Source organism: Hyperolius riggenbachi, chromosome 12 (genome assembly GCF_040937935.1).
Source record: "Hyperolius riggenbachi isolate aHypRig1 chromosome 12, aHypRig1.pri, whole genome shotgun sequence".
Taxonomy (NCBI): domain Eukaryota; kingdom Metazoa; phylum Chordata; class Amphibia; order Anura; family Hyperoliidae; genus Hyperolius; species Hyperolius riggenbachi.
This window is the reverse complement of record NC_090657.1, coordinates 171336317-171350382: the sequence shown is the minus strand read 5'-3', so window position 1 is coordinate 171350382 and position 14066 is coordinate 171336317. Positions and strand designations below refer to the sequence as shown.

The 14066-nt window shown below is 46.7% G+C and overlaps 1 protein-coding gene across 10 annotated transcripts in view; it reads left to right on the top strand.

The window, feature by feature from the left end:
• ZBTB46 (zinc finger and BTB domain containing 46) overlaps nucleotides 1–11836 on the top strand; it is a 215531-nt gene extending 203695 nt beyond the window's left edge. For all 10 annotated transcript variants that reach the window (XM_068262362.1, XM_068262360.1, XM_068262361.1 and 7 more), the window contains one exon: nucleotides 5687–11836. In XM_068262362.1, coding sequence (XP_068118463.1) covers nucleotides 5687–6049 — 363 coding nt within the window. In that variant the 3' untranslated portion in view covers nucleotides 6050–11836. The remainder of the gene's footprint in view (nucleotides 1–5686) is intronic.
• Nucleotides 11837–14066: the final 2230 nt, after the last annotated feature.

The window sequence follows — 14066 nt, the reverse complement described above, 5'->3', positions numbered from 1 at the left end:
TTCTGTCACAGGAGAGCAGTACCAGCACCATCCTGTCCTCTGCTGGCCACACAGGGTTATACTGCAAGGCCTTCTGTCACAGGAGAGCAGTATATCAGCACCATCCTGCTCTCTGCTGGCCACATAGAGTTATACAGCAAGGCCTTCTGTCACAGGAGAGCAGCACCAGCACCATCCTGCCTTCTGCTGGCCACACAGGGTTATACAGCAAGGCCTCCTGTCACAGGAGAGAGGAGAGCAGTACCAGCACCATCCAGCCCTTTGCTGGCCACATAGTTATACAGCCAGGCCCTTCAGTGTCATACCTATGAAAGAGGTCCCTGTCCCTGTCCCATACATGTGTGGAACATTCTAGAGCATCAGCACTTGTGATTAGCATACAAATACTTAAGTGAGTTTGAATTAACTATGAAGCCCCGATCAATAATGTATCTGTATTATTTGTTTTAAGACAGTCAAATCAGCTCACGTATGAGCAGTATATAAGCTGTTGCTCAGCACTTATACTGATAGTAAACTAGCTTCAGTGTGTGCTGATCTCTGCTGCCTCCAGTATGTACAGTATATAAACTGATACGCTGTGCCTGTACTGATAGTAAACTAGTTGCAGTGTGTGTATAAGTATAAGCTGTTAGTCTGTGCTTGTACTGATAGTAAACTAGCTGCAGTGTATGCTGATCCCTGCTACCTCCAGTATGCACAGTATAAGCTGTTACTTTGTGTCTGTACTGATAGTAAACTAGTTGCAGAGTATGCTGATCTCAGCTACCCTCTTTCCCTGAAAATAAGGCCTACCCTGAAAATAAGCCACTTATTTTAAGAGACACTTCCTGATAGAATTATAAGACATTTCCTAAAAATAAGGCCTAGTACGTCTTTTGGAGCAAAAATTAATATAAGTCTTATTTTCAGGGAAACACGGTGCCTCCAGTATGTACGGTATAAGCTGTTACTTGTTGCCTGTATTGATGGTAAACTAACTGCAATGTTGGGGGGGGGAAGTGAGTTAAGAGAGTCATGTAGTGTCTGCATTGGCCATGGCATTATTCTTGTAGTCAGGTTCCCTCTGAGATGTCAGATGACTCCTCTGGGAAAGGAGAGATCTGATTGGCCTCTGCAGGTTGCTCAGTAGAGTTCTTCCATAGATGCTCTGATAAACGAGGTCCAAGCAGCAGACTCCATAAAAGCGTGGCGACTGCCGCCTCCCCCCACCCCCTCTCCAGGATGCAGGCACCGCGCAGCACTAGTCTGAGGGACACTCTGTCAGTGCCACTTAGCCGTGCTCATTAAAACCCCAGTATCACGGTTGCCATGGCAGCTGTGCCCGCTCTGTCTTGCAGTGTCCTCTGCTGTCACATAATTTCAGGACCATCTGTCTCCTCATCTGACTGCACTGTGCCTCCTTCCCTGTAACCAGAGCCAGGGGGGGGGGGGGGGGGATAGAGTCACCAGGGGTGCCCCCATCTGTCTGCGCGGGGAATACACCGCAGGATGGCACCTCTATGGCAGATCTCACTGCCACTACAGCCAGGGAGGGGGGGAAGCACCTCCTGCTGCCAATCAGTGAAGCTGCATCAACCATATTGCATGCAAACTGACCTGTATGATGTACAACAGGCAACTCTGACTAAATGATGACAGTTGCTCCATCCACTTCTTGCGCGTTTTCTGTTAGTGCATCAGTTCACTGACCAATAGCAATGTGAAAAGGACCACCATGTAAATATACCCTGGTGCCTGCTCCCATCTCATCCACTCCTGCAGGCACTGGTGGCTAGGTGACTGTGACCCACCATGTAAACATACCCTGGTGTCTGCTTCCACCTCGACCACACCTGCAGGCACTGGTGGCTAGGTGACTGTGGCCCAGCATGTAAACAGACCCTGGTGCCTGCTCTCACCTCACCCACACTGGCAGGCACTGGTGGCTAGGTGACTTTGGTCCACTATGTAAACAGACCCTGGTGCCTGCTCTCACCTCACCCACACCTGCAGGCACTGGTGGCTAGGTGACTGTGTCCCAGCATGTAAACAGACCCTGGTGCCTGCTCTCACCTCACCCACAGCTGCAGGCACTGGTGGCTAGGTGACTGTGGCCCAGCATGTAAACATACCCTGGTGCCTGCTCCCATCTCATCCACTCCTGCAGGCACTGGTGGCTTTGGTCCACTATGTAAACAGACCCTGGTGCCTGATCTCACCTCACCCACACCTGCAGGCACTGGTGGCTAGGTGACTGTGTCCCAGCATGTAAACAGACCCTGGTGCCTGCTCTCACCTCACCCACACCTGCAGGCACTGGTGGCTAGGTGACTGTGGCCCAGCATGTAAACATACCCTGGTGCCTGCTCCCATCTCATCCACTCCTGCAGGCACTGGTGGCTTTGGTCCACTATGTAAACAGACCCTGGTGCCTGATCTCACCTCACCCACACCTGCAGGCACTGGTGGCTAGGTGACTGTGGTCCAGCATGTAAACAGACCCTGGTGCCTGCTCTCCCCTCACCCACACCTGCAGGCACTGGTGGCTAGGTGACTGTGGTCCGGCATGTAAACAGACCCTGGTGCCTGCTCCCATCTCATCCACACCTGCAGGCACTGGTGGCTAGGTGACTGTAGTCCAGCATGTAAACAGACCCTGGTGCCTGCTCTCCCCTCACCCACACCTGCAGGCACTGGTGGCTAGGTGACTGTGGCCCAGCATGTAAACATACCCTGGTGCCTGCTCCCATCTCATCCACTCCTGCAGGCACTGGTGGCTTTGGTCCACTATGTAAACAGACCCTGGTGCCTGATCTCACCTCACCCACACCTGCAGGCACTGGTGGCTAGGTGACTGTGTCCCAGCATGTAAACAGACCCTGGTGCCTGCTCTCACCTCACCCACACCTGCAGGCACTGGTGGCTAGGTGACTGTGGTCCGGCATGTAAACAGACCCTGGTGCCTGCTCCCATCTCATCCACACCTGCAGGCACTGGTGGCTAGGTGACTGTAGTCCAGCATGTAAACAGACCCTGGTGCCTGCTCTCCCCTCACCCACACCTGCAGGCACTGGTGGCTCTGACTTTTGACCCAGAAAGAAAGCAGGAGAACTCCAAAACTCTTAAGTATAAAATATCTTGGCTCTAAGTCAGTTGTGAATTTGTGCAGGCGGCAGGTTGGGGTGTGCATGGTTTATGCAGGTTGCCAGTTGTTTGTAACTTTGGATTGTGAGTCAGATAAGACACTCTTCTCATTAATCATGAACCCATCTGCTGTCTGTCTGAAGTCCTGGGAATGACTTAGCTGTTGTTCTCAGTGATGGCTGCTAGATGTACAATGCGTCAGTCTTTGTTGACTTTTAGGCAGTGTGAGAGTCACAAGCTTGCCAAGGATTTCTTGGAACCGAGACTTTGTGTGAAAATTCAGCCATGGCAGAATAACTTTCTGAAGTCTCGTAGATTCCACGTTGAAGTCTATAGCTTGTGGCAAAGTCAGACCTATGCATGGGAGCAAAACTGGTAAAAAAAAAAAGGGGGGGGGGGCACAAGGAGAGCTCTGTTGAAAATGGCTGCCACTAAAATAGTGGGCGCCCATTTCAACAGGAGGTCAGTGGGCGTGATAGGGTAAGTATGGAGGAGGAGAGTTAAAGGAATTATCAGGCAAAAAAAAAAATGAGTTTCACTTACCTGGTGCTTCTACCAGCCCCATGCAGCCATCCTGTGCCCTCGTAGTCACTCACTGCTGCTCCAGTCCCCCGCTGCCAGCTAGTTTCGTTTTTGCTGACCTCGGGGTCAGAGGGCCGCATTGCATACCTTTTTACGCATTCCCGCTGGTGCAGGAACATTAACACTTACATTTTTACACGTTACTGGTTCAACGCATAAAAACGTATGTGTTAATGTTCCTGCACAAGTGGGAATGCGTAAAAATGTACGCAATGTGGCCCGCCGACCCCGAGGTCGGCAAAAACGAAACTAGCTGGCAGCGGGGGACTGGAACAGCAGTGAGTGGCTAAGAGGGCACAGGATGGCTGCATGGGGCTGGTAGAAGCACCAGGTAAGTGAAACTCATTTTTTTTTTTTTGCCTGACAATTCCTTAAAGGGTAGGCACCACTGGGGGGGGGGGGGGGGGGGAGGGGGGGGCAGGGTTAAAGCGGATCCGAGATGAAAAACTAACTATAACAAGTAACTTGTCTATATGTTACCTAAAGTTTAGAGACAGCTTTAATAGAATACGATTTATTCCTGTGATACAATTACAGCAGCCATGTTGTTTATAAACATTACACAGAGGCAGGCTTATCTGCATCTTATGCAATGAGTAAAAGTTCATCTCGGATCCACTTTAAGGTTAGGCACCTCTGGGGAGCTCTTCCCATTCATTCGGTAATAATTTATCGCTACTTATCACACTGAAATGATCTATATATTATTTTTTGTGGGACAAACTAGGCTTTCTTTGGGCAGTAAATTATGCTAAGAATTATAATATTTTATATGCATTTTACAAGGAAGAAGAAAAAATGAAAAATTCACAATTTCTCAGCTTTCAGCCATTGTAGTTTAAAAATAAAATATGCTATTGTAGATAAAACAGACATTTTTTTTTTAGCCCATTTGTCCCAGTTATTACGTTTATATTGTGTCCCTACTACAATGTATGGCGATATTTTATTTTGGGGTAGGGCTGGAAGGAGTTTAAAAATAATGAAAACGTATTTTATCTTTCTATGGTAAATGTATAATGGTGTATCTGGATGTAGTTTTAATTTTTGGCCACAAGGTGGTGCTATACTAACTTTGTTTTCTAAAAAATACTAAAAATAGAAAACAGAACCAAGTGTTTACATGTGTTTATATACAGGAACGTAGATAAGCGTGGCAGAAGTTCTTAAAGGGAAGGTTCAGGGAAACGTTAAAAAAAATAAAAATCCATATCCACTTACCTGGGGCTTCCTCCAGCCCGTGGCAGGCAGGAGGTGCCATCGCCGCCGCTCCAGAGGCTTCCGGTCGTCTTCGGTGGCCGACCCGACCTGGCCAGGCCGGCTGCCAGGTCGGGCTCTTCTGCGCTCCAAGGACGGGCTCTTCTGCGTCCCACGCGGGCGCGCTGACGTCATCGGACGTCCTCCGGGCTTTACTGCGCAGGCGCAGAACTACTACTACTATTAGCAGCATTAGCAGCTCCTCCCATCTCATCACAGCTCTCTGTGATGCTTCAATTATACAGAACAGGAAAGCAGAGCCAGAAGGGGGCAGGCTTGGGCTGGAAAATACATCAGAGAAGACAGGCTCAGCTATAATGATTCCTGAGCAAAGCCTGACTGAATGCTCAGTCAGGGATTTTATCAGGGCTGGTAACAAGCAGGCTGAGCAGTGAAGGATGAAACAGAGAGCAGGGTAGGTGTTTTCTCTGTTTCCACTGATATTTATGGTTAAATACATGAGGGTGCTTGGACTGTGGTTCACTGTAAAGTAATAGCTAGCAGGTGCTCGGTTAACCAACCTTTGCAGCTACTCTGAGAATTTATAGAATTTTATATTGCTCCTTCTATGCTCATATGAGGGAAAGCAGAACTATACAGAAGAGGTGGATTCTGTGCTCTGAAGAAGAGGGAAAGGCATTTATAAAGTTTCTAGAGGTCTTGTATGTGCTTACAGAGTTTACATCCACCTTAATATTCCTGTCTTCTTCTCTTTCTTCAGGTCCATAGTAAAGACAAAAAGTACGTCTGCAAGGTCTGCAACCGCGTGTTCATGTCTGCCGCCAGCGTAGGCATCAAGCACGGCTCGAGGAGGCACGGGGTGTGCATGGACTGTGCAGGAAGAGGCGTGGCCCGTGGAGGACACTCCCCGGATGCAATGTACGCAGGAGAAGGGCATTACCTGGAAGACGTAGATGAGCTAAAGGTGGATGAGGACATGGGTGGGGAGGATGACGATGACATCAAATGGAAAGACGAGGCCGAGACCTCTCAGGACGACGTCATACTGGAGGACGATGAGATCGAAGAGTGCACGCCGGATGTGAGCCGCAGCCCGCTGAAAGAGTTCACCTGGATAGCCTAGTCATGGGCCAATAGGGACCTTCTAGAAACTCCTCCGGAGACAGTTTTGGTTACTGAGGTAACAGGCCCCGGCAGAGAAGTGGGTCCAGTCATGTGATGTATAAGGGTCCATATTGTGCCTGGTCACCCAACTTTCCTGAGGGACAATTCTCAGGCACTACCCAACTCCTGGGAAGGAAAAGGTTAACATGCCTGTCACCTGACATGTCTCCGCCCACCGTGGCACCTGGGGAAGGTGACTGACTGTCCCTTCTACCGCTGGCAAGATTTCTCCTGTCCATACTGTACAAAGATCCTCCTTGTATATTTATTTTTCCCATGGTCTGCAGCTGCTGCATGAGACGTCCTCTGCCTATTTTCGTCTTTTCTTTCCACGTAAAGAGTACCTGTCTTGTAGACAGTGGAGTTGCTGTTATGTCATCTTGGTCAGTTTCAGAAACAGCAGCCCATTCAGCAGGAATGAGCGAAAGCGGAGTTCCTCATACCACAGGGTGCTCCTGCTGACCCGGCAGGGGGATACTCCACCCAGACCCGACTTCTCACTTGGGTGGTGTAAAGCGGGGTTTAACCCCATGCTGCCCAGCATCAGTTTGGAGATAACGCGGTGCGTCGGTGGTGGTTGGTGGCTGCTCCTATAGAGAGCCAATAGTTCTGTGTTCCATAGTCTTTTGATTTTTCCTTGGCATCTATAAGGAACTCACCTGTACAGATGGTCAATGAGCAAATTTTGATGCAAATTTTACACAGAATGGAATCTGCCCAATCAAAATCAGCAGAAAGTGCATTTTATTGGACCAGTTGCATACAGTTAGCATTCAATACATGCAAGCATATTAGCATCTCATTAACCATCTGTAGTGGGTGGGGCACAGGGACAAGCTCCGCCTATCCTGACCATTTTGGGGGAACCGGCAGCAAATTCTCAGCAAGTGGTTTGATTTTGCTTTACACCGTTCAATGCTGAGAAACCGATTTAATGTGGGGCCGATTTTCAACCTTACAAAATGGCTCTCGGTTTGGCGTATGTGACCTCTGACCCCCTCCTCCGTTCCCTGCACTCATCCAAATCCAACTGTAATGTTGCAATTGCTGAACACAATCAGGGTAGGCGGTCTTCTGCAAGCCTATACTTCTCTTCATGTCTGGTTACAGGTCTGCAATCCCACCATGGGGCAAGGGCCACCTCAATTTGTGTCGTATCCTGCCAGGGTGTGGGCTTGTGGACTGTTCCCAACAGGCCTGTCTGTGAAATTCTGCAGTCATGAATTCCAGCAAGCCAGGATACCTCTCCTGGGTTTTGAAGGAACACAAAGTATCTGAGATGCCTTCAGAGCTCCGACAGGAGCTTCCCTTTTCCAAGCAAAGCTCTGGTACCTCCAGAGGAAGTGGTTTGACCAAACACACTGGGGGTATACAAGTTAATATAGTGGATACAAAAAGGCTAAGTAACTAAAGTCAGCTGTGTGCAGTCTTTCAGACCTACTCTTCCTGCATTTACCCTTCTTCAGTACACCTGCGGATCAGGATGTTTTCATTTATGGACATCCAGGCGTGTGATCATGTGGCAACCTCAGTTAGTGCATAACACCCAAATCTCTCCTTCCAAGTGTCCACAACTTTCAGACGTGATCACATGCTGCAGGAGATGATCTGAAGCATACATATCAAACCAAATCTGGTCCTCAAAGCCATCAAATTTGACCCTCAAGTTGTTTCCCCATTTTGCATTATGTTTGGCCCACTCTAGACCACCAGGCAAGCTAAACTGGGAGTAAGGCCCTAGATCACCAGGAAAGCGTATGGGGGAGGTTAGAGCACTAGACACCAAGGAACTGTTTAGGGGAGTGAGGGGGACCACAAGACACCAGGGAACAATTTAGGGGTGGGAGGGGAATCGCTAGACACCGGTGAACTGTATTGGGGAGTGAGGGGGACCATTAGACACCAGGAAACTATTTAGGGGTGGGAGGGGGAACCACTAGACACCAGGGAACTATTTAGCGGTGGAAGGGGGCACTAGACATTAGGGAGCTGGATATGGGAGAGGGGGCACTAGACACCAGGGAGCAATATGGGAGTGAGGGGGCCAGGAGACACCAGGGAGCTGTATAGGAGGACAGAGGACCATTAAACACTAATAAACTGCATAGAGGAGGGAGCACCACTACACACAAGGGAATATATATATATAGGGAGGGAGGTGGCCACTAGACAATGAGATTGCCCCTCATTGGGTTTGACACCCCTGATCTGAAGGGTTCCAGTGCAGTTCATCCACAGACTCCTTAAAGAGTAACTTCGACCAAGAATTTAACTTTATCCCAATCAGTAGCTGATACCCCCTTTTACATGAGAAATCTATTCCTTTTCACAGATCATCCCCCCCCCCCCCCCCCAAGAAACTCTGAGTACCGTGGTACTCCTGGCAGTTTCCTGTCTAGAACCTTGTTGCATTGTGGGAAATAGCTGTTTACAGCTGTTTCCAACTGCCAAAAAAGCAAGCAGCAGCTACATCACCTGCCAGCAGTAAAAATGTCACCATGTAATAAATGTCAGCATGTAAATCAGGGATTTAAAAGATTTTACAATGGGCAAACACTGACTAAATCATTTATACATAATTATTGTAAAAATGAAGCACTTTTTTGTATTACATTATTTTCACTGGAGTTCCTCTTTAAGCCACTTGAGTTATTTATCGGGGGGGGGGGGGGGGTGTCGTGCTGGGTGCAAAATGCTCCAGTTGGATAATGTGTGGGCGGATTGGCATCAGTCACTATGTGTGAGGTGATTATCAGCTGAATGTGCGTGTTACCCAGCCCTGTCTCCTGTACTCAGACTGGCTGTGATATTCAGCCACACTCCCATCTGACATGGCTATTGTGTGGCAGCATGGCATACAAGCCTGGCAGCACCACACCTGAACCTCTCTGCACTGCTCTAGTATCAGACAGGAAATGCTGACCCCGGGGGACTTGGTGTTTTCTCTGCCCTTCCCCCATAATTACATAATAATTATATTAGCGGCTCCTGGTTAGACGCAGATGTCTGACCACATGCTGGAGATTATACTGTTATTAAAGAGAGATCATGTAGGGAGTGCAGGAGGGGGGGGGGGGGGGAATTACATGATGTCTGCTCTACAGATGCAAGCCTGATTCCCCCTCCACCTTCTTTATTGGGGGGCAGACATCTCATTCCCCCGCTGACATAACAGCTGGAATAAGCTATGCAGTTTTAGATGGGCCTGTCATAATGCAAACGTTCTGTGACTGCGCTCTGAGACTTGTGGTTCTACAGTTAGGGCTTGTTCACACTGTGAGGATTTGCTGATTTTTTATTAAAGCGGTGACGAGTTGGTAAATCGCTCTAAAAGCGCTTTTGCAATGATTTCTTATGAGAATGTTCACATTTAAGCGTTTGGATCTTTTTTAAATCGCAAACGCGCGCTGCCTGTACCATTTTTGTGAGCATTTTGGCTCAATGGAAGGTATAGGGAAATTGCAAAGCACTTGAAAAAGCGCTTTGAATTGCGATTTCCCGAGCGCTTTGATGAATCAATACACTGTATTTATCCGTTTCCAGGTTAAAGAGTTTACCTCCTGACTGACGTCAGGAAGTGTAAAAACAATCGCTCCCCCCCCCCCCCCTCAGTTTTGCTTTAGCTTCTAATCAATTAAGCACTTAAAGAAGTTGACTTTTTTTTTTTTTTTTTTTAATCTCTACTAAATAACGCAAAAGTAAAGTTAATAATTCCTTACAGCTCCACCTGGTGGTGTGGCTGGCAGACACTGTAAACACAAGAAAGGCCTCATCTTACTGCTGTGCAGTAAAGAGATCATTCCATAGAGAGCAATGGGGCTTAGCGATCCATCACCAAGTCCGGGGACTTTGCTTTTGTAATGTGAAAAGTGTATGCGGTACGCTTACTATTTGCAATAACCGCAGATTCTCGAAGGATCAGCTTTCGGGAACACTACATCGCTTCATCAGAGCCACGAATGTACAGAGTCTGCTTTTACAGAACAGATTCTGGAAGGGCTATACATTAACTCGGCTGCAGCCCTCCCTCTGCTATCAATGCATTTATTAGTAATATTTCATGTTTCTAATTTAAAAAAAATGTAAATATAACTTTTAACTAATAAATAACTTGAGCAAATCTGTTTTATAAAAATCACTATATATTGTACAGAGGCTCTCCAGCAGAAATGACAACACTTTTCACGTGATCAGAAAGGCCGTCAGAAAGTTCATTTTTTTCTTAGTAATATTGGTCTTTTTATATTAGAATTTGTATTAAATTGATTTCTATTTATTAAGGGCGTAAAGTGGGATTTCTGACTTTTGCGAGGACATTTGAGTTCTGTCAAGGTGCTGAACCAGTCAGTATATTCCATACTGCCAGTACTAACACTGTTCTTGGTACAATATTAGTATGGTTTATCTTACTTTTTGAACAGACATAGGGATCCAAGGGACCCCTTACCGGTGTAGAGTTAAAGCTTTGAGGCATGTGTATCTAGCACAGGCTCCTCCCTCTTCAGACTTTATAAAAAATTCTCTGGACTCCGCCCCATTCCCTTTAATGCAGAGATCTTGCCGATGTAGGTGGAGATAAAAGGCACCACTGTGGTCTGTATTGGACCACAATGCAGGGAGTCGAGAGCCATTAGTGATAAGATCAGCTATGGATATGTCCAGTGAGGGCTCCATTGCACTGCCAGGGAGGTGGTGCGTAGACACATTTTTTTATTTTTTTGTTGTCCAATCACCACTGGCCCTATTTTAGAAAGCTCTGAATAGACACACACAGTCTGTGCTCAGCATTTTCAAGGGAATAACCAAAACTACAGCCAAACATTCTCAAAAGCTGGTCACCTCCTCCCTTCAGTTTCTGTAGTTTCAGTGACTCAAGGGTCTAATGCAGGAAGTTGTAATTAGGTGTGACTGCACATGGGCTGTAAGCAGACATTTGGCCTAATAAATCCTAAACACTGAAGTCCAGCCTGCATAAATGAAACACTCACTGCAAAGGGAAACTTGGGAGTAAAAAATAATAATTTGGAGCACTTATGTGTACCAGACAGCGGGCTGTTGCCATGGCTTCAGAGAAGTATAATTCAGCGTGTCTAGTAACCATAGCTGGCTGCAGACGGAACTGGAAAAACAGTCATTATAACATTGTTACAAAAGCTTTTTTTGTACATAATAATTTGTTGAAAGTGAAGTTAATAGATCGCCTTGTAAAAATATAATAAATGGCCCATATAGACAATCGATTAGAGTTCTACCCTATGGAGGCCCGGAGGGAATCCAACACAACCATTTGCTTTAACTCTCATAACGTCACTTTTAAGCAAAAATGGATCATCTTCCGCAATGTGTGCGTTTAGCAGTGTGCTAATAGAAGGTTCACGTTCCCATTATTATACACACATTCCTGTTGGTTGTCCTGCCTCTGTCAGGGCTGTGAATGTGGTCTGTATGAACATCCAAGGGCTGTGCATTGTGACAGTAATGCATGGTCACCTGTGTTTTATAGTGTGAAAGGATCCTTGGGTCAAAGGGACCCCTCCCCCTGAAATCAGGTAGTCTTCCCTCATCACAATGGCTTCTAACAGTGGACGCTCTGACAAACAACTGGCATTTCCCTGCATGGACACAATATACAGTGCTACTTCCATGTTGATTGGGCCATTTTCAAGCTGCATAAAAATTTACATAAATCTGCATTAGAGATATGGCGAACGGTTCCCGAACCGTTCGCCGGCGAACATCTCTGAATCCCTGGGGGGTTTACTACTTCCGGGTCGCTCTGACCCGGAGTAGTACGCCTGCGCTGCCCGGCGGAGCGCGTCCTAGATGGTACTCCTGTTGCCGGGCACTTTCTGCGCATGTGCATGACGTCATCAACGACGTCACGCTCATGCGCAGAGAGTGCCCGGCAACAGGAGCGCCATCTAGGACGCGCTCCGCCGGGCAGCGCAGGCGTACTACTCCGGGTCAGAGCGACCCGGAAGTAGTAAACCCCCCAGGGATGTTCGCCCGGCGAACCGTTCGCCACATCTTTAATTATTTATCTGCTAACGCCCTACTTGTCTGCTAACGCCCTGCAGATTCTGCATTTCATTGATCATCCCTACCTGACAGCTCTGACTACAGCTGGGCATCCTGGACTTTCCATTGTGTTATACATTCTATAAAATCAGTACGTTCCACCTGTGTTAACTTCTGGCATGTCAAAAATTCTAATCATACATTTCAATTTAGTGCAGCCCCCCCCTGTTAATTATCAATCCCTCCCCCAACCAAATAATTAGTCTGTGGAATTTCCCCCTCCAATCGCTCCAATCTGCAACCAAAACAATCCCTCTTAAATCTGATCATGTGTAGAGATGTTGGGCAGGTCACCTCCTACCTACAAAGTACAACAAATATTTATATTACCAAAAAAAAAAATTAAGTTGCAAAAACTGTAATTTTCTGCATCTGGACTGAAATTGGTAACTTCTAACTTTTACTTCATTGTTCTGAATTTAATCTACTTGCAGGATATATATATATTTTTCTTTTGGCTATGAGTGCTGAGTGTACGCTTTTCATATAGAAATACATATATTATTTATTTGACACACAATCCCCTCTTCCACCCCCCTCCCCCTCCCCCCCCCCCCCTCCATTCCCCCGCACACATTTCCAAATACCGTGTAAAAAACAGAAGAGAAATTTGCAAGACAGTGCAATGTTGATTATTTTTCAGTTTTCTTTTGTTGGAATATATTATATTATATTGACTTTAAGAATTATTATAAACTTGTGTTTTGTGATGGAAATGTTTGAATATTTGTGTTGGTGGGTGGGAGAGACGAGAGGGCAGCAGTGCTGCTGCGGTGAGACCCCGCGGACCCTCACCTGCTTGGCAGTTGCTGGGTTTATACAAAGGACTGGGTTAGATTTTAGAAAAAAATGCAAATCAATCAGCCTGAATAAAACACAATCTGCTGCTAACACACGCCTCCTGCTTTGTCTTTTTGCATGTTTCATTTAAAAAAAAAAAATGATGAAGGTAAATAAAGTTATTAGGGATGGTCAATGAGATGCAAATTTCAAATTGATGCAGGAGTATGAAAATTTATGCAACTTGAAAATGGACCAGTCGAATTTACCTTGGCGGTATTTGATTGGTTCATGCGGCATAAATTTGCATACAAAATTTGCATAAGGCCTCAACTTGAAATTTGCATCTCATTGACCGTCCCTTAAAAGTTATAACTTAAATCATCTATCCCTAGAATGGAGCCATTTCTTCTCTTAGGCCTCTTTCACATCAGGACACTGCGTTTTAGGGGACGTTAAGGTCTCATAACGCGCCCCTAACGCAACGCCTGGTGGTGTTGGAGGACGCTACATAGAGCCGTGTTATGCGGCTCTTGGTGCCCCTTTTTTGTTCTATGGACTGCGGAGACCATGTGATCGGAACACTCCGCAATACATTGGTCCCACCAGCCAATCGCCACACAGAGCGGCCGCTCCAGGAAGTAAACACTGCACGTCACACAGTGCAGGGAATATTAATTAGCCATGTGGCTAGGGGCACTAGCGGACTCTCCCCTCCTCCTCCAACATAACTGAGCATGTGCAAGCAGTCTAATGCGGCTAAAACCGCATATAACGCACAGCATGCTGCACTTTCTCAGAACGTCCAGCGTTACACTGTAACGCAGCGTGGGCACTGTAACAGCCCATTTTTCATTACTGTGAGTTGGGCTGCGTTACAGGCTGCTCTAACGTGGGACTGTAACGTCCCACTCTGAAAGCAGCCTTAAAGGGAATCTGAAGTGAAAATAAACGTATGATTTGTATGTGTAGTACAGCTAAGAAACAAGACATTAGCAGCAGAGAGTTCTGTCTTCTGAAGCTTATCTCAAGTGTCTGCCATTATATTTTTTGTTTTTTTGCAGAGGAAAGTTCAAAAGTTCACTAGCCTGCTCTGTAAAATCATTTAGCATGCTGAG